Source organism: Lonchura striata, chromosome 5 (genome assembly GCF_046129695.1).
Source record: "Lonchura striata isolate bLonStr1 chromosome 5, bLonStr1.mat, whole genome shotgun sequence".
NCBI classification, from domain to species: domain Eukaryota; kingdom Metazoa; phylum Chordata; class Aves; order Passeriformes; family Estrildidae; genus Lonchura; species Lonchura striata.
Window position 1 is genome coordinate 15815955 of NC_134607.1, and position 18785 is coordinate 15834739.

Consider the following 18785-nt stretch of genomic DNA (forward strand, 5'->3'; position numbering starts at 1 on the left):
GTCTGCTCTCTGTGCCGGGTTGAGGCATGTGTTTTGATGTGCAAACATAGCAGAGCTGCCTGCAATCTTTTCTTTCCCTTTCAGCAGCTCACACTGCATGATGAGATCAAAGAGGTTAAGTGAATCAGGGATCTCCTAACCACAGCTTTTTGGAAATGTGTGACTGTTAGCAATTCACAGTGGGCCCTTCCCTCCATTTGTTCCCCCTCCTTCACATATGTACCGACCAAAACTTCAAATGCTGTATCAGATCTAGGGAGACCCATTAGGAAATGAGCAAATCAGCCAATACAGATGAACCAAGACGCTTCTTAAAAGTGAGAAAATGTGCTACAAGGATTTCAGATCCCAAATCAATTGAGTCACTCATGTGGAGGCACAAAAATGGAACCATATACCATCTCAAAACCAAAATATTTTAGAATCAATTCTGATTTTACCACTGCTGTCAAAGCTTGGCTTCCCAGTTTAGCTTTCTCATTCCTGCCAGGAATATTATTAGCCCTCTGCCACTGCTCAGGTGCTGCACTGATGGACAGGGCTATTGAAATAAAAGGGCTTTCTGGCTGGAAAGGCAAAGTGAATAAAACAGCATGGTAGCAGGGCTGCAGGTGGCTTTTAAAAGTTTTTCAGCAAAATGAACAACAGTTTATTTTGGAGCAGCCAACCAATAGAGTTTTGGCTGAATTGAACTGCTTTGATTGTCTTAACACTTTAGAATCTTTTTTTCTTTTAAATGTAAGTGCAATTTTAAAAAAGGCTGTTTGAAATGAAAAGTCAGAAGCTTTATTATAAGAAAATGTCCATATGAGACCTTTTGGATTTTTTTTTTATATGAAGTATATCAACATTTTTAAGTGATACTTAACTTTCCCTCTTTTGTAACATCTCAAAAACAATAGAAAGGCAGAATCAAGCCAATAGCTGCATGGACACTTGTCACTGCTTTTGGGGTGCTCTGCTGACAAGCAGATGTGAGGCTGTCCCAGCCAGGCCCACATGTGTTCACATGCAGCACCACAGCCCCTGGCAGTGTGAGGAAATTGCCAGGGTAGATTTCTAGTCAGCTTCCCATTTGTATTAAAAACATCTCTGATCTACATCAGTATAACAGACTTGGACTTTAAGGAGAGCTTGTGAGTCAAGTCATGTAGACTTTGGAGTGCAGCCACCAGATCACCATCCAGTGAAAGAAACAGGACAACTGTGCCTTCCCCCAAGAAGGGGGATGAGATGGAGATGTTGCAATGCCATGCATCCTACATTGGTCTTTCTAACTCAGAAGCTTACTAAGGCTGTCCTCTGGGGAATAGAAATGAAATGTGTTTTATGGAACAGGCTTTTATCACTTATCTATCTGGTCATTTCAATATGGTTTTGAGTAATTAACTTTATATGGAGCTCATTGGCATTGCTCTAGATTTCCACTAAGTCAAGGATCTGACTAATACAGTGATATTTCTTTTTTTCACAGTAAAACTAAAAACTATCTCATGGCATGTTCTGCTAGCTCATTGAGTGGTTTTGGGAAACTGCTGTCAAACATGGTATTTATTAGGGTTGTGCAGAAATATCTAACGATGTGAACACACCACATACATACATTAATGTCACATTCAGGTGGCAAAACATTTATAACTGTCACTGCTTTCCCTCTCTTTTTGCCTGTCTCCAAACACATAATCAGCCCTGCTCCTGGCTGATTGATGAGGCAAGTGGGGGATGGTCACATTTGTCCTCACATTGCTGTGCTTTCTGCAGACTCCAGAGACAGAGGTGCACAGGGACTTTTGGTTTTGGGAGTGCTGAGTATATGACAACAACAATAATCCACCTTTTAGGATGATAGTTGATAAATACATGGTATGAAGGAATACCACCAAGGTCTGTTGGTGGTGTTGTGAGGGAATTGTTTGGCTTAGGTAATTTTCTAGAGTATATACTGATATCCTCAGGAATTTGGGCCCTTCCATCCTGTTTGCCATGCAAATATCAGTCCCTTCAGAGTCCTCAAGCCACATTTCATGGCCTCACACTACTCTGTCAGACTGAGTCAGAGTGCTGCCCACAGGACTCTGCAGCATTAGCAGCACTCACTGTTCTCCTTAGCAAAAATCAAGGAGTGCTTTCCATGAAAAGGTAACAGGTTCTGTGAAACCACATACAGCTCCAAGGTTGTTCAGTCTCCTACCCTGTCAGTCAGCACATGGAGGCTGTTTAGACTGGACAATTTCCATTAGAGTGAGGTCATTTCTCAGAAAATCTCCCACGGTTGCCCCAGTTTGCTGTGGGCTTGTGAAATTTTATCAGCAGCAGGACTGCTGATATGAGCTGAAGAAAAATGTGCTGCTAACCAGTACTTCCACTGCTGCTTCCACAGGGAAGCCTGTGCAAGGACAGGTCTTCCTGAAAAAATGTGAATAGCACCATGGGAAGTCAGGGAAGGAAATGAGTCCCCAGAGGGCTCTCTGGGGAGTGGGAACTAAGTGCTGAGACAGGGAGAGCCTCTGCAAAATTGGAAACAAGCTGACTTTAGGAGAAGGCTTTGGCTAAGCACCTAAGGCTGTTCTTTGTCAGTGGCATTGCTAGAACAAGGTAAAGGCTCACTCTGTCCCATGCCATGTGTGGAAGGAAACCCTACTTGCTTGCAGTGCTGTGGCCAAATAATGACTTAGTTCCCACTTTTTTTATTTGCTGAGGCCAGATAGTCTCACATGCCAAGCTGGATCCTGCTATCTATTTTAGGTGAAGGAATGTGTTGCCAGAATCCATCAGAGCTATCTATACTGGCTTTGGAAGCAGCTCCATGCTGTTTCCCAAAGTCTGACAGGTAAGTGGCTTCAAATCAAACTCACCGTAGTGAAATTGAGTGTGCTTTCTGTTATAACTGCTGGCCACTCCACACTTCTGACCTTCATCATCCTCCCAATTCCATCAGGTGTAACCCCATACAAATGTCACACTGGGAGCAGTCACCTGTGTCCTGCAGCTGTGTCAAACACACACGTGTGCTCCAGCCTTGGCCACAGTCCCCTGCCTATCGAGTGACATTACTTTGAAAAGGTCTTAGAGTTCACATTCTCCCTGAGCATGGCTAATACAGTGGTCCAGCAGCTGCCCTGCAGATATTTCTTGAACACAAAAATGCTTCAGGGACAATGTTTTGGAAAGAGTGTACCTGACATTTTCATCAGGCTTACTGTCCTCAGCCTGTGCAAAGATTCAGCTTTCTGAACTTGTGTTTTAGTGTCAGCCCACCTCTATCAGCTGGCCAGTGGATCCCACTGCCCTTGCTTTGGGAGTATTTTAGGGTTTGTTAGAGCTCCTCTGGGCTCCACATTTGGCTCTGTGTTTCTGAATATGGAAAGAGCACGCTCCATTTCCTCTCAGTTCCAAGCTGCAGTATGCTTGTCTAGATCCTTGTGACGCCTCTCTGACTGATGTTCCAAGAAGACCCACATTGTCCTAGAGAAAATTCAATAAACTATTATCTTCTAGTGGTAATTTTGCATCTCTGGTTACCTATGTACATCAGCTATACCATTACAATGCATGACTATTTACATACACAAATACAGCAAACACACCTTCACATTTTCCACCAAGGCATCAGTGCACCATCATAAAAGCCATAGCCCTCTAATTTCAGGAGAAAAGTTATTTCAGTGTTGTGGAATGGGAATCAGAAAGAAGTGGACTGATTACTCTTACCTTGCCTCCTATCAGTAGCTGCCTGGCAGCAGAAACTGGACCAATTCAGCTGAAATACTGGCTCTCCTAACTAGAGGCTAATTAACCACCTGAATGAACTGCTAAGTGCAGCATTCTTCTTTTCTTCATCTTGTCACATTTTGATTGGATCTCTTTCTGGAAGGTTTTTTAGACAAACATTATGAGATTCAATATATGTAATTTGAAGAAGATGGGGTGTGATACAGGCACCAAGTAACTGAGTCAATCTGTGAATTGTCAGATTTTGAAGAGTGAATTCAAAGACACCCACAAAATAGTGTTAGAAAATTGTTGTCTCCCTACAGCTGATCACATCAGTGGAAATATTGAAGATTCCTTGTTAGAGCAGCTGCTGAGTCCTGTGATATCTGATAGTTTGTACAGATTGAAGACCATGTCCCATTTCCCTTCTGCTAGGAAAGACTTCTAAATTTGCCACATGAGAAGAATTTATTGGAAGGCATCTCAAGCTAGACTGGGCTTAATAGGTGCCTAAGGCTTTCTTCCCAAGCATATATTTGCTGGGGTACTCCAGCTGTGGATGTGCTTTTCCTTTTTGCTGTGTGTAACATCTGTGCAGTGTGCTTTTGTTTGGTTCTTTGGCAGTTTTCTTCTCCTTTCCCCAAGCTGCTTTGGCTGCTTACCCAGCTTTTTACCAAATTGCAAATTTATTTTCCTTTTGCTTTTGGCAGACTCATATGTGGAACTGTCAAAATGTCACTGGCATCAGTTGTGAAAGGTTAGTGCCACATTATAGGCAGTGAGCTTATTAGCACAGAAATGATTGGATTTTGGAGAGGGGCAGGGGAGGACAAATGGGAATCCATTTTCCAGGCACCTGCTTTTTCTACTAAATATTTCTTCTTGTCACATATATATTTTCAGAAAGTTGTTGCCATCTGCATAGGAGAAAAATCAACTGGAGACCCCATGAAGAATGAGGCTGTTCATTGTGAGATTCCAGCAAGCTGGGAGAGGGAGATGGAGGTGAAATGGGGGCAAGTTGGCCAAATTCATTTGAGTGTTGAGTGACAACAGATGTTTATTTTCATCAACCCAGTGACTAGAGATGAGATTATGCTGCAAAAATTGGGTCTGATGAAACTCCAGTATCAAAGTAGGAGATTGTATGTTCTTCGTTCCACGATACCAGCTTGGCCCCATAGGAGTCATGATTTCCAGTTGCTCACCCCAAGTTTATAGATGCCTATATTTAGGTGAGAGCTACTGCTTTGCTTATTTATATCTCTGTGCTTTTTTTTTTAAGTATTTAATCAGAATGAGTTCCAAAGTACCATTGAAAAAATTCCCATACTGCAGTTTTTATCAGTCCCGGGCCTTTTTAGAGCTTCTGGGGCTATCACTGGAGAGGACCTAGTTGGGAGTCTTTAATGTGTTAATCTTCAAAATGACCGACGAGGTGATATTTTTCCAGTTTATAAGAACTGAGACACAGAAAACCTGACTTTCCGTGGTTTTTGAGGAGGTGTATGTCCCTGTTTTCTATGTGGTGTCCTGAAGCCAGAGAGGTGTCTAACAAAACTGCAGAGATTTCGATTCTCCAGCTGGGAATGGGGACCTGGTGACATCCCCAGTGAGACGGGCATTGAGGTGGGAGTTGGAGCCCTGTGGTTATGGGTGCCATGTCTCCAGGAGCAGGCAGGACAGACTCCTCTTGGTCCTGACCATGGCAGCAGTCTGGACTGCCTCCTGCAGTCTGGACAAACTCCAGCAGCTCTCCTGGAGAAAGTCTGAGCTCAGAATCAGGAGTTTGGTCAATCAAGCAACCATCCCCCACCTCTTCCTTGTGCCAAACAGAATTTTAATGTACTTCCAATTTCTCTTTTTAGCACACACAAAGAAAAAAGAAAAAAATTAATAATCATCTATAAGAGAAGTTATTTTCAGACAAATGGGAAAGCATTCAATGCTGATGTATATTTTTTTCTCTGCATTTAAATGGTATCTATTTAAATGCAGATTTTTCTGGTTTCATATGTGGAGCTTGGAAGAAACGCCTTTCAATTTAAATGTTAATAGAAGAGTAAACTTCAAAATCAAAATTTCTCCATAAGGGACAGTGTTTTTTCACATCTCTGTCTTTTTCTACTTCTTCCCTCTTTCTCTTCCATCGTCCTTCCTTTCTTCCTACACCTCAGCCCAGCCTCACTTGCATTAAATAGTCTTTTTAAAAACAAGAATACATCTTTCAGAGTTCCTGAATGAAAATGTTTAACGCTGGGATCTGTGGAATGAGTGTGATTGAGCAGAGGGCTGAGGCACTGATAAAGCAGAGATACCATCCCTCCACCTCCAGCCTGTTTCATGCTGGCCATTTATCAAACGTGCTGCTCTGAATGCTTTGTGCTGGGATTATTCTCAGCCTTGTGCAGTGGTTGGGGCAGGACATGAAAAGAAAGGAAAACCTTTAGCATAATATTTTAGTTGCTCCTGATTGTGAGCAAGGCTTTGGTGCTGAGACAGGCAGCAGAGGAGCGAAGTCAAAAGCAGAGGGAAGAAGATAAAACAAAGGTGCTGTTACCAAGTCTCTTTCTTTCTTATTACCCCTCCTGCTTCTCCTCTGCTCCATTGTTGCACGTCTCCCACTTAATTTATCTTTGGCAGAAGCTTAGAGTAAATCTGCTTTTTACAAAAGGCACTTAACACTGTGTGATACTGGAGTTCTACGTATAACTGTGGGTTTTGCTTCTTGTCACACTGCATTTCTCATCTTCAAGGTTTTCTTTAATTTTTCTCATTACTCTTCAATTATCCATCTGTTTTTGTCCACTCTTCTTTCCTCACTAAAAGAAAAAAAGTGGTTCTGGTTTTTCTTTTGCTTCCTTCTGGCCCTGATGAGTCTTATCCAACTTTGCAAGAAGTGGTTAAAGAGATACCCTTGCAGCAGAAGGGCAATTCTGTAAACTAAGTTATAAAGTAACTAATATATAAAATAGGTTATCAGGCTTTCTTTGTCCAGATTATTTTCATCCAAATGTTACTTTATGTCATTTTTATCTGAATGCCTATGAAGAAAACGTGCTAAACCGTCTTCCATGGCCCCCTGGGAGACAGGAGAAAGTCTGATTTTCAGAGGAAAGCCTTTGAGCGCCCAACCCTCCCACTGATTTCAGGGAAAGCAGAGCTCACTGGGCTCTCCACTGATGCTCAGTTCCTTGCCCCGAGGTGTCTCTAGGTGCCTGTGACAGGCTGGCAGCAGGGCTGTGTGGTGAAGCTGCCCTGGTACCCTGCTCGGTGTTGCCTCCTGTGCACTGTACCTTGTGGAGGCATACATGGAGTATCCAATCTGAGTGGTGTCAGAGCAGCACTTCTCACCAGTGCTGAGAGCACTTTACAATGAAGGGAGGCACCTTTGCCTTGAACCCAGAGCCCATCAAAGATTTCTTCAAGACCATTGGAGAATGCAGAGAAACTTCCATTTAGAAATGGGCATTCCACCTGGCCTCTCCCACTGCCCCCAGGGGTGGAGGTGCTGGGAGCAGGGAGATAGCACCTCACATACTCCAGGAAGGATCCCTCTGGTCAGGCTAATGTGATGCTGAGGGACTGTGTTGTCCTTCCTCCCCATCAAGATCATATTGTGCTGTAGTGGATCCAGGTAGAAGCCACTTCCAATAAGAGATGACCAGCATATAGAAGTGTGTATTACCTGAATTTTTCAAAAGTACAGGAAGGAAGAAAAATTAGAAAGGTACAGCTTTGATGTCATAAAGTCCCAAAGTCCTCACTGAAATTGAGCAAAAGCCATTTTATTTCAAATGCCTCAGGTTTTTCAACACCTGCATAATCCATGGAAGCTGTGTAACGAAAAGCTTCTTAGCTTGGTCACAACTGAGAAATATTTGCTTTGTGTGGCCTCACCCAGCAGCCAAGTCCCCACCCACAGAGCAGGAAGGATTAAAGTTATGAATATGAAGAAGAGTGGCCAAAATTGCAGGTGCCTCAGACTTCCCTGTTTCTGATGAGAGAGGGGAAAGAGGGATGAAAGGGTTGACTGGGCAAATTGCAAGTATACTCTCCTGAGACCAAAGTTTGGAAATATTCCTAGATGATCATATATTGCAATGCTGAAATCACAGATAATAAATCTGGAGAAAGACTCTCTAAAATCATCTCTTGAACACCACTGAAGAAATGTAAATAATCAGCTTCAGGTACTTTCCAATAAAATCTCCTCACCAGAACCAGGGGAGGAGAGGGAATGGTGTGGAGTAGGGAAGGTAGAATAGGGCATGAAAGAGTAGAGTTGAATGATGCTTTGTTGAATGATGCTTTGGCATAGTCTCAGCTACACTGGCCCACTAGATCAGGGGTTGTAAGGGCAAAGCTTTTCTTTTCTTCCTATCCTGCTGTCACTCAGAGCTGAGTAGAAAGAAAACAAAAAAATACCCAACCAAATACCCAATACAATCAAAAATATAATTTTTCTTCTCTGGTCAAAGTTTCTTTTTGAGTGTAATGGAAAGTAGGATTTGAGCAAAAGGCTGAACCCTTCTATGGGATGGTATTCACAGTCATCTTTCTTCCACAACAACGTAAGTCTTGCACCTTCAACAGTGGAACTGCTTCAGATGTGTTCAATTCCTGCTGTACAAATGTCCTCTTTATGCATTAAACTCTCTAATATCCATATCATAAAGTTTTTTGAAGACAAATCCGTCTTTTCACCCTCATGAGACACTTCTTCTCACCCTTTTCTGCACTATAGTTAAGCCTTGTTTCCTTCCTTCCTTCTCTAGTGCCTCCTTAAATCCCTCCCTTACTGTCTAGGGGTTTTCTTTTACCTCTTCTCTGCTCTACATGAGGAAAAAGGCAAGATGAAAATCTGAATTTGTTATTTGAGCTCCAGATAGTGCTTTTGTCCACTGCAGAATTTCTTAGGCCCCTGTAATTTTACCCAAATAATGGAGGAATTGCTTTCAGACAGTAACACCAGTATGTGACCTGGTCTGGGAGTTCCCCTTTCCTCTGGTGCTTTATGACAGCTCACGAGACATAAGAAATTACAATGTCATGTGTGGTTTGCTATTTGCCAGCATAAACCTCTGAAGGTGTCAGCATTTGTAGAAGACATGGCTTCATTCCTCCCTTGACGAACTATTCACCTGGCTCTGAAATTGTGGGATTTCTTATGAAGGAAGGCAGACTGAAGTGCCAGCAGTGCATAGCTGGCACCTTCCTTTTGTGATTGTATCTGTTTTAAATAATTGTAAGAACACTTAAAAACTCTGATGGAGGAAATCCATATAGGTGGCCTGTCCTGACAGGAATAAATCAATCTCATGATGTCCACTTTCCATATTCCTCATCCTGAGGGACACATTAACGATCACAGACCACAGCCAGCTTGCAAAGATTCCTGTCAGCTTTTCCATATAGGTGGGTTCAGGCATTGCTGGCAATCAAACACTTCATTTATCATAAAAATAACAGTCTCTAGTCAACAGAAGTTGATGGGATTTTGTTGTTTAGGAGAATTTATACATGTGTGTTATAAAGGCCATTGTACCTCTTGAGATATGAAGGCTGACTTTATCCTTGACAGAGCTGCTTCCCTTTTTTTGAGGGTCTTCTGCTGTTCTTTCTCTCAGCTTTGAGAGAGCTGTGTTTTAGTGTATGTTTGTGATGTGCATATTTCTGAGTCTCTCTGGTGCAGATACTTACATGTAAATGTAATCTACTGTTACTTTGGTTGAAGTGGGTTGTACTCACTGAGATTGCATTAGAGTAATCTTTAAACTGAGGACTGGGTTATCACATGATTCACTGAAAGGCACTCAGAGATTTTAACAGTCTCAGGTAGACTAATACATATTTCTTTTCTTATCTCTTCATACCTGAAATGCAAAGAACAGATTAAAAGCCTCACCCTCTATTTGCCAACCTCATCCGAAATGCAATTTTAAGCCCTGCAGAGGGAATAGTGAGAGCCAGAAGACACCACTCAAAATCACCTGCATTAACAGTCACTTGTTCATTGTACCTGGGAGCTGCAGGGCTCAATAATTCAATAAAAGACATGTCTGTCCAATTCTATCTTGCCCCTGCTGAAGTTTCAGGGTGAGATAAGAGAAGGGATTATGTCAGAGCAAGATACCTCTATGATGCTGATTCTTTGCAGCAGCCAGAGGCCCTGCAAGGCCTCCCTGGAGGTCACTTGCCTAAGATAAGAAATGCAGTCATGATGGCTGGACCAAAGTAGCCCGTCTTCCACATTCGGACCATCATTATCTCTCTGTAAGACCACAGGTCATATTCACCTCGACCCTTACTTTTGGACCATTTCCAAAACCCCTGCACCTTTTATAAACCCCCATTTCTGCCCAGTTCAGCAGAAGAGCTGTCACTGAAACCCTTCACAGGAGCTGCCAATAAAGGCACATGGAACCTCCTACAGCCTTCTCCTCTCTCTCCCTGTGTCTGCCCGGGGCACTAAGCGAGCAAAGAGCTGAAATCACTGAAGCGCTGAATTCACCAAAGAGCTGAAATCACTGAAGCGCTGAATTCACCAAAGAGCTGAAATCACTGAAGGGCTGAATTCATCAAAGAGCTGATCTCACTTAGAGCTGAGCTGCTTGCTAAGAGTGCCCGTGGCTGGGAGCCTGCCTGAGGGACCTGCACAGATTGTGCTTATCTGCCCAGCACTGTCCGGGACACCTGAGGCAGCCAGGGTCCAACAGACCCTGGAACCCTTTATAAGAGAAGCAATTTAAACAAAGCTCAGTGAAATCTGGTAAATTGTTGTCCAGGGCTGTGTGCAGTTCTTGAACAATTTCCAGTACATATACTTTTCTGGAAAAAGAAGTAAAAGGAGTGATTTTGACTCTTTTTGAGTACAAATGTTCTTGATCTCTGGTAAAGACAAATCCCAGGGAATTTGGTACAGGAGGGTATAGATCAGAGTGACCTGCAATGAAGGATTATGCTAAAGAATTACACCATCCCAATCTATTTCTACTTGTGACTAATATAGTGTTCTACTACTATGCTACTACATTAGTATTCTGCTTCTATAGTATTTCTACTACATCTTGGCATCTGTTCCTAGATGGGCACAGAAATGCATTTGTGATTTCCTTTTTGATTTTCCCATTTGTTGGGACACCTCAGGAAAGAGCTGTGATATACCCGGAATGTCTTCTAAGCTGTTCTAGATATTCTTGATATGTAGACTTCAGGGTGCTTAGACCCTGCAGATCTTCTTCTACTGGGAGAAGGAAGGAGGACATGTAGGGTCGGCTATCTGAAATACTATTTGCAGCAACATTACACTTTCTGAGGGCCTGATAACAAGCACTGTAATTTGATTTGCTAGCAAACACTTAAGAACAAGCAGTTCTGAAAGCAAAAGCAGGGCTATGTGGTTCAAGGGCTGTCCAGAAATCCTGTTAATACAGATTTAATTATACACTCTCCACAAACTTTTCTCGTAGCTGGAGGCACGTTGACTATTCTTGACTTGGTTTCCCCATCTTTCAGAAGAGTTTTCATACAGTTCTTCCTGTATGTGTTGTGAGGAAAGCAGTCTCTAGTCTTTTTGGGGGTATTATTAAATTCTGTGGAAAGGAAGATGGATATCAACAGGAAGACTGAGCCCTTGCTTTAGAAAGATGACTTGCAATTTCAAGGAAAAGAACAGAACATCAGAAGTCAAAAAGGAATATTGAAATTTTTATAAAGCAAAGCTGAATCAGAACATGTTATATTTACGGCTGCTGGGGTGTGAAACTTCTTCCACGATGTGATAACCAGCATGAATTACCTTATTGCTCATAACAAATACAGATGGACAGATATTAGGGTGAAAGGAAGGGCAGGGGCATTTGCAAACTGATAGAGAGAACTTTCCACCACAAGTGGCTTGGAAATAAATTACTCTTAATCAGCTTTTCTGCCTTTCTTTATCTTTAGGAAACCTACAGAGTTAATAGTCCCAGCAGAAAACAAAAATGCTTTAAAGAAATGCATGTTGGCTTGTGAGAATCTGTCTATATTTTAAGGATGTTGTCTAAAATGCTAATGTGTCTCTTTTCATCATGATTCACTAAGCTTGTGGCTTTCAAATTTGTCATTTCAGCTTCCACCATGGGACTAGGATTATTCCATTCTTTGTCCCTTTTCCAATTGTATCAGTCAAGAAGTTTGTTGTTCCCAACCTACGTGAAAATGTATTCCTTGCTTGATGATCCATGTTGCTTTTGAGTCAGTATTGAGTTCCCTGCCTTTTGCATGCAGCAGCACCTGTAGCAGTACTAGATATGAAAAGTCTCCCAAAGAGAAGATCATTCACTCATAACTTTTAGTCAACATTAAAAAGAAAAAGGGATGAAGAAGGTTTTTCTAAAATATGTGTAGAAAGTTAATATTGTGTTTTCATTCATAAATGATGTTGGTATCTATGTCCACATAGTAAATCATTGAAGCTAGAAGTCATATAGGCCAAGCATTAAAAATTAACTTCCATATTTTAGGTTATGGAATAAATAATGTAACATTCCTTACTTTCACCCTGTAGCTACATTTCTAAAGATTTGGTTTGCTAGATGGTGGAGAAGGGGAATTCAGTGTCCCTGCAATCTGCACACTTTGCTACAGCGTGAGGACTTGGGATGGGTACCCAGGAGAGGATCAGCTGCAGGACCAGCTAAGCAATGCTCATGAATGCACTGAGATAAGTTTGTTTGCTGTTGCAGCTCCCATTTGGCTGTATAAGATTCAACAATGTCTTTTGCTGGCATAGTCACTCTTTCAGGTGATTGGTGTTGTCATGCCATGACCCTGAGATCCTATTACTCAGAGAGGTTTTCAAAAAGAGAAAGAATGTAGAGAACTATTAATTTCATAGTCTAAAAATAAATAAAAGCAATTTCAGAAAAATAAACCAAACCCAGAATATGCTCAAACGTCATAAGTGGTGTTACATGACAGCATGACCCTTTTTACCTTTGCAGGATGCATTCAGGAAGGGTCTTATCAGTGCCAATCAAACTCAGACAAAACCCCATCAATTTGTACTGATGAGCTATTGTTTATTTATATGTCATCCCTCCATCCTAAATTAGCAGAATGAATTCGGATATTGCCTTGAGTACACAATGCAAATCTTTGCTTTTCTTCTGTCCTTTCCATGTCAGGCACCACACCAACAAACAGTAATCATAAACAACCCCATTAATAGGGATTGTGTCTGGGGAATATAGGCTCCTATTCCTCTAAACAGCCTGAGGTTGATGATTCATTTACATCCATTAAGTACTTTTCCACAAAAGAATCACTTGGATTAGACTTGATCCCAGCACTGACCTCAGCTTTGTCTGGGCACTGACAGGTGAGGAGTGCCAGGAGGCTGCTGATGGACAAGTGCAGGCTGTTATTGACGCCAGCTTTACAACCCCCTTTCCCAGCACTGCCATTTCCAAGGGTTCCCCTCAAAGGATGTTATGGCAGGAAAAAGGCCAAATAGTTTTAAATAGAAAAGAAAGTTTGTATTTTATTTGTTTCAGATAATCCCTAGTGGATGGACTTGTGAGGAGCAGATTGCAACTGGACTAACAGTGGTAATCTTAAACTAAACCCACTGGACTTGTGAGAACTAAGAGTCCATAAAGAAGTTCTATGTGAATTTCACTGTGTTAACAGGGGAACTTCAGGCTCCATCAACAAAAGAGGCTGAGGGAAAACAATTTTAAAATTTGGCCTAGAAATCTTGGTCCTGCTCCTTTATGTCTTGTGTTTAATGGCAAAATTCACTCAGATTTTAGCAGGATAAACACTACTCCTGAGTCTGGCATACATGATGTAGGGATGATTGTGATCTACTCTGGGGCCTATGAAAACTGGGTCCATCGGTCAGTTTTACCCATTGGGGTAGATCTGAGGGGTTCTGGACATCTTGCAGGTGAATAAAGCTATTTAATCTGAGCTCATTTGAGGCAGGTTGTTAGGGCATGTTTCCATTTGTATAAGTAAATGGTGTTACTTGGAGTCAGCACTCACAAGTTAAATTGCAAGGGGTTTGTAAGGCTGACACAAAGAGCTGTGCAGCACCTTGGAGAGGGTTATGGAAGAGGATACAGGAAACAGTAGGGATTTTATGGTTTTATTTTCAAATTGAGACCATGGCCTTATGGACTTAAAAAGTAGGAAGACACTTGGCCATATGCTTACTAACACTTACTGCTTGTTTTAGAAAGCACTTTGAGAAATTCCCAAGGAACAGAGACATTGCCTAGGGAAGTAGTAGTTTCTGCAGGAAAGGCTTTTTTTTTTTCCTGTACTAGAGCTCCTTGAACATACTCAAACATGGTGGGACAGTCACAAAACCTAAGACAAAAGTACTTTTAAGATGTGCATCTTGTTAAAAGATCCTGGTTACTGGTGGGCTGAAGATCTGGTTATTTTTATGTTGTCAGAGAGGCTCGTTGGAAAATTAGTGATAACCTACAAGAAGGAGTTACAGCTTCAAGGGAGGGGTTGTGTTCTGCAACTTGAGCTTACATACAAAGTGCTATAATGAACATGGACCTGAGTAAACTGCCTTCAAGTCATTCTGTCCTAGCATACTGATAGACTTTGTGGACACTTAGCATTTTGGATATTAAGTTTTATAAACCTCTGATGATAGTAATTTATCTCTTCACAGAATTCATTGAATCTGTGTTGTAGATATTGCTGGTCTTTTTATCTGCTTTGGGAAAAGCATAAAAAATAATAGAAACTGAGACATAGTCAAAGGCCAGCCAAGGAGAAAAGCTGCCACAGAGACTGGTGGATGATTCACAGTTTCCAAATCTTTCTTCTCTGTCATAAACATTCTGTTTCTTGGGGGAAAAAAATAAAAAGTAAAATAATTGCTGTGCAAAAAAAAAAAAAAAAGTCTCAAGACTCAAGAAGGAAACAAATGTTTAGAGAGTTGACTTGGCTGGAATTTTCTCTGTACATATACTCCTGATATATCAGTGCTTCAACTTTTTATGTGTGCATGAAGAGGGGACAGGGAATAATCAAATGTTAGTGAAGCTGCCCCCATCTGTTTCATTATATGAGGGTGTGAAGATGCTCTTTAGCTCACATAGTCCTTGCTCTTTCAGTTGCCACATGGTCTTACTGCCCAGATTTCACATTCAAACCAACTGTGAAGAATTTTATTTTCCCAGCACATGCAGGAAGAGGGTTTCCAGCAGTCCCATAGTACCATCCTTTTTGCAGAAGGCAAATGTGCAACATAGCCAGGTCTTTATTTAAGTATTCCTTTAATTAAGACTTGGGGACCCTTTTCCTTTATTTATGAAATAAATGCAGGTCAGCCTCTGTCACCCACATCAGATGTACTCAGTCCTCACTTGAAGAGCAAAAATGTTTTTCTCCAGTGCTCTGCCCTCCTCCTACTCTTAGTGCTCACTGGAGCAGCCAAAAATGTCCTCACCAAAAATCATCTGGCAAGGTCACCATCTGTGTACAGGAGAGGACAATGATGTTTACTCTGTCCCAGCCATGTATCTGGAGTGTATTTGATAATGACTGACACCAGGGTATCGGTGTGCCTTGCTGTTCTGGAGGAACCAAATTTCACTCCTAGCACTGGATCCCATGGCCCAACTTACACCTGGGGTGACAATTGAGGTGCATACTCTGTCATGTCTGTGCTGGTGCAAAGCGTAGAAAATGCTTTGCTGATCACTTTGAGCAGGGACATCCTTTGGATGCTAGGGAGTAATGGACAGAGATGAAAAGGCAGGATGTAAACAGATGTTGTGCTAGTGCCCAGAGACTGGATTATTAGGAACTGCATTGCACTGAGGCCATTTTACAACTTTGAGCTCCTGAGCAAGCTGTTACAAGTCACTTGAGTGCATCTGCACTGAGCTTCATTGTGTGGCAAAACAGTCAGCTGCTCTCTCTCTCCCCAGCCCAAGCTAGTGACTTAATTTACGGTTTGTCCTCTCTCTGAATCATCCTTATTTAAATCATCCCATACCAACACACACTGAAGTCCTTGCAGATCAGTAGCATTTTGGATTAAGACTGTTATGAACCCCAGATGATGCTGATTTGTCACTGTTCCCACTCATGTTGTTTTTCTGTCTTCCCCACTGCAGATCTGCGCAGGATGACAGCTGGCTTCATGGGCATGGCTGTGGCCATCATCCTCTTTGGATGGATTATCGGTGTTCTGGGGTGCTGTTGGGATCGAGGCCTTATGCAGTATGTGGCAGGGCTTCTCTTCCTCATGGGAGGTAAGGATGGTGGTGTTGGAAGAAATGCATATTTCTTGTTGTTTTCATATTCCCTCTTTTCACATGTCCCTCCTTTTCTAAGTCACTGAAAATATATTTTCAGAGTTGTTTTACCTGATCTGGACTTGGTTTCATTCTGAGCTCCTTCTGGTGCATATCAAGGATCACCCAGCCATAGTTACATTTAACTTTTATCACAAAACTTGTCTGGAGCGTCTATAACTCATGGTAGTAGAAAGGGTAATCTGAGATTTTTAGTGCAGTACTCCTTGTTGGATGTAACACTGTCACTTAGTAAGCTCAATAATAAAAATCCAAGGATTATGCAGATGTTATTCCCACCACTATCCTATTCCACAGTGGGACACTTTGATACCTAGAAACTGTGCTGAGAGTTATAATCTATATTTATTACTCATCAGCTGTTCTTGTAAACTTTAGTTTATATCTCTCTTTCTTTGCTATAACTATGAAGAACATTCTCTGTTTTCCTTTTCCCACTCTGCAGATACTTTCTTGTAAACTTCTCTCTGTAAGAACAATTATCAATCCAGCAGCCTTTTCTGCCACCTGTTCTTGTTTGTACTCACCTTTTTTGAATATGGATGAGAAGGGCCATTCCCTAACAAGGTCTAATCAATGCCCTGTATAAGTGGTGTGATGGTTTCCTTCCCCTGCTGGTAATTCCTTGCCTGAAGTATTTTGTGGTTGTATTTGCTTTTTTCATGCTCCATCACACTGGAGACCCACAGTCATCCTGCAATTGGATCAGACATGCAGACCTTTCTCCACCTTTGTACTTTCCTACTGGTGCTCTCCCAATTTATAGCAGAGGTTTTGTTTATTAATCCCCAGGTACATGCCCTGACACTCTGTGCTTTTGAACTTCTTCCCATTCCAACTACACCAGCCCTCAAGGTCATCCAACAGTTCCCATGTAATGTATCAGCCTTCCTTACTACAGATTCCATCCAAATTCCTGTTAACAGCAAATTTCAAGGCACACTTGACATGAAGGGTGTGAGAGTCAAGTCCCAAACAGAGCCATGGGTGAATGTCTCAAAGTGAACACCACTACTTCTGTTCTCTCTTCTTTTCTCTGCTTGTGATTTTTGTTTAGCTGGGGTTTTGCCCTCCAGGCAGATCATCACTTCAGTGCATTTTATCATATTTATCTGTACTGTGGTATGACACAGATCAGTGTGTGACACAGAGGAAAGATTCTATAGTCCCAGAAGAGGAGTTAAGTGCTGGAGTAACAAGTATTTATGTTCTAGTGGTGTGCTGGCGACATTAGAAATCAGTTCTCTGTGTGCCCACATACATATTTGAAATCTGCTAGGACCTTGTGCAAGCACACACTGGTGTTCATGGGGATGTCTGTAAATGGTTTGTTGTGGGTGTCAAGACATTATAGGTGATGGCTTGCCAGATGAGCTTGGTGTTTCTTATTTATTTAAAAACTTACTTTGAACAGGGGCCATTTTGCTCCAATCTGCTCAGATATCTGTGTGGTATTTAATTTACTACAGCACAACATTCAGATTAAAACATTAAGAGTATACTAAATAAATACAGAAAACTTACATTTATTAGAAACTAGCTATGTCTTGTTTACTGTTTGTAAATTATCATTATATATGGGCTGGTTTCCAATGCAGCTGCAGAGATTACCTTTTAGCTCAAGGTTATTTTTGAGTGATTTGAAAGATGGCTGATAAAGTTTCCAGGTTAAAAAGGGATTCAGTTTTAACCGTGTGTAGTGGAATGGATCACTCACAGCTTACAGAGCCATCTTTTGGGGTGCTCAAACAACACACGTTGCAGTGGAGACAGAGCCAAGGTCATGCAGCTGGGAACAGCCTCAGTCATCCCCATGGAACAAGCTGCTCAGAGAACAGTGGCTCTGCAAAGGTTTCTGGAATCGTGGGTGCTGGGATCATCCAGCTGCACAGGAGCTCTCAGTGCAATGCAGGTGCTAAATGTGTTATTTTTTATGGAATATGCAATGAGATCATGAGGTGGGGTTATCCCTGGGCAAGCAAAACTATTTCTGGACATCCTAATCAGATGTAAATGCTAAAGGAGGGTGTGGAAAGAATGGAAGAGGTTTGCAGAAAAGCTACAAAAGTGACTTGTGGTTTGAAAAACAAGAAAAAGACAGCATGCCACAAAAAGCCAATTGCTTGAAACTGTTTACCAGAAGTTTTATAATTGACTTGAACATGGAGTGGAAGCACCTATGCAGTGGGAAGCCATCTGATAGAAGCATGCTCTTTGCATAGACAAAATAATAACCAGATCCAGCAGTTGGAACATGAAACTAATTGAAATGAGAGGCACCAGATTATTTTATCTGCCAAATTCTGTCAAGATGTGTAATATTATAAAGAAAGATGTGCTGGGAGGAGATCAAACTTATTTTCTGCTTCAGTGCAGACACGTGGATCAGTATTACCCAAAGGTTAACCTCGTTCTTGTTTTGTACAAGTCAATAGCAATTGCTAAACTGATTTCTTTTAACAGTAAATGGGCATAAAGTAACATCTACAAACTGAAGCAGTCAGTTAATAAAATACACAGCTAGAGCCATCTGATCTAAAAGTCAGTAGCTATCAATGTTTTCAGACTGTGTCATGTGTGTTACACAGTCATTCCTTTTACAGCCAATGAGTTTTTAATTTAAACTTTTTTATTGCTGGACAGTGTGTGCATACAAAACTGTTGCTTCTGTCACACCATAAGTGCTGTCAACATATTACTTTGCTGTTTCTTAAAATGCATGGAGACAGAGTG

At 41.6% G+C, this 18785-nt stretch overlaps 1 protein-coding gene across 1 annotated transcript in view; it reads left to right on the forward strand.

Moving 5' to 3' along the window:
- TMEM178B (transmembrane protein 178B) overlaps positions 1-18785 on the forward strand; it is a 218055-nt gene that overhangs the window by 173541 nt on the left and 25729 nt on the right. The window contains exon 3 of the mRNA XM_021552032.3: positions 15852-15989. Within this exon, the coding sequence (XP_021407707.1) occupies positions 15852-15989 (138 nt within the window). The remainder of the gene's footprint in view (positions 1-15851; positions 15990-18785) is intronic.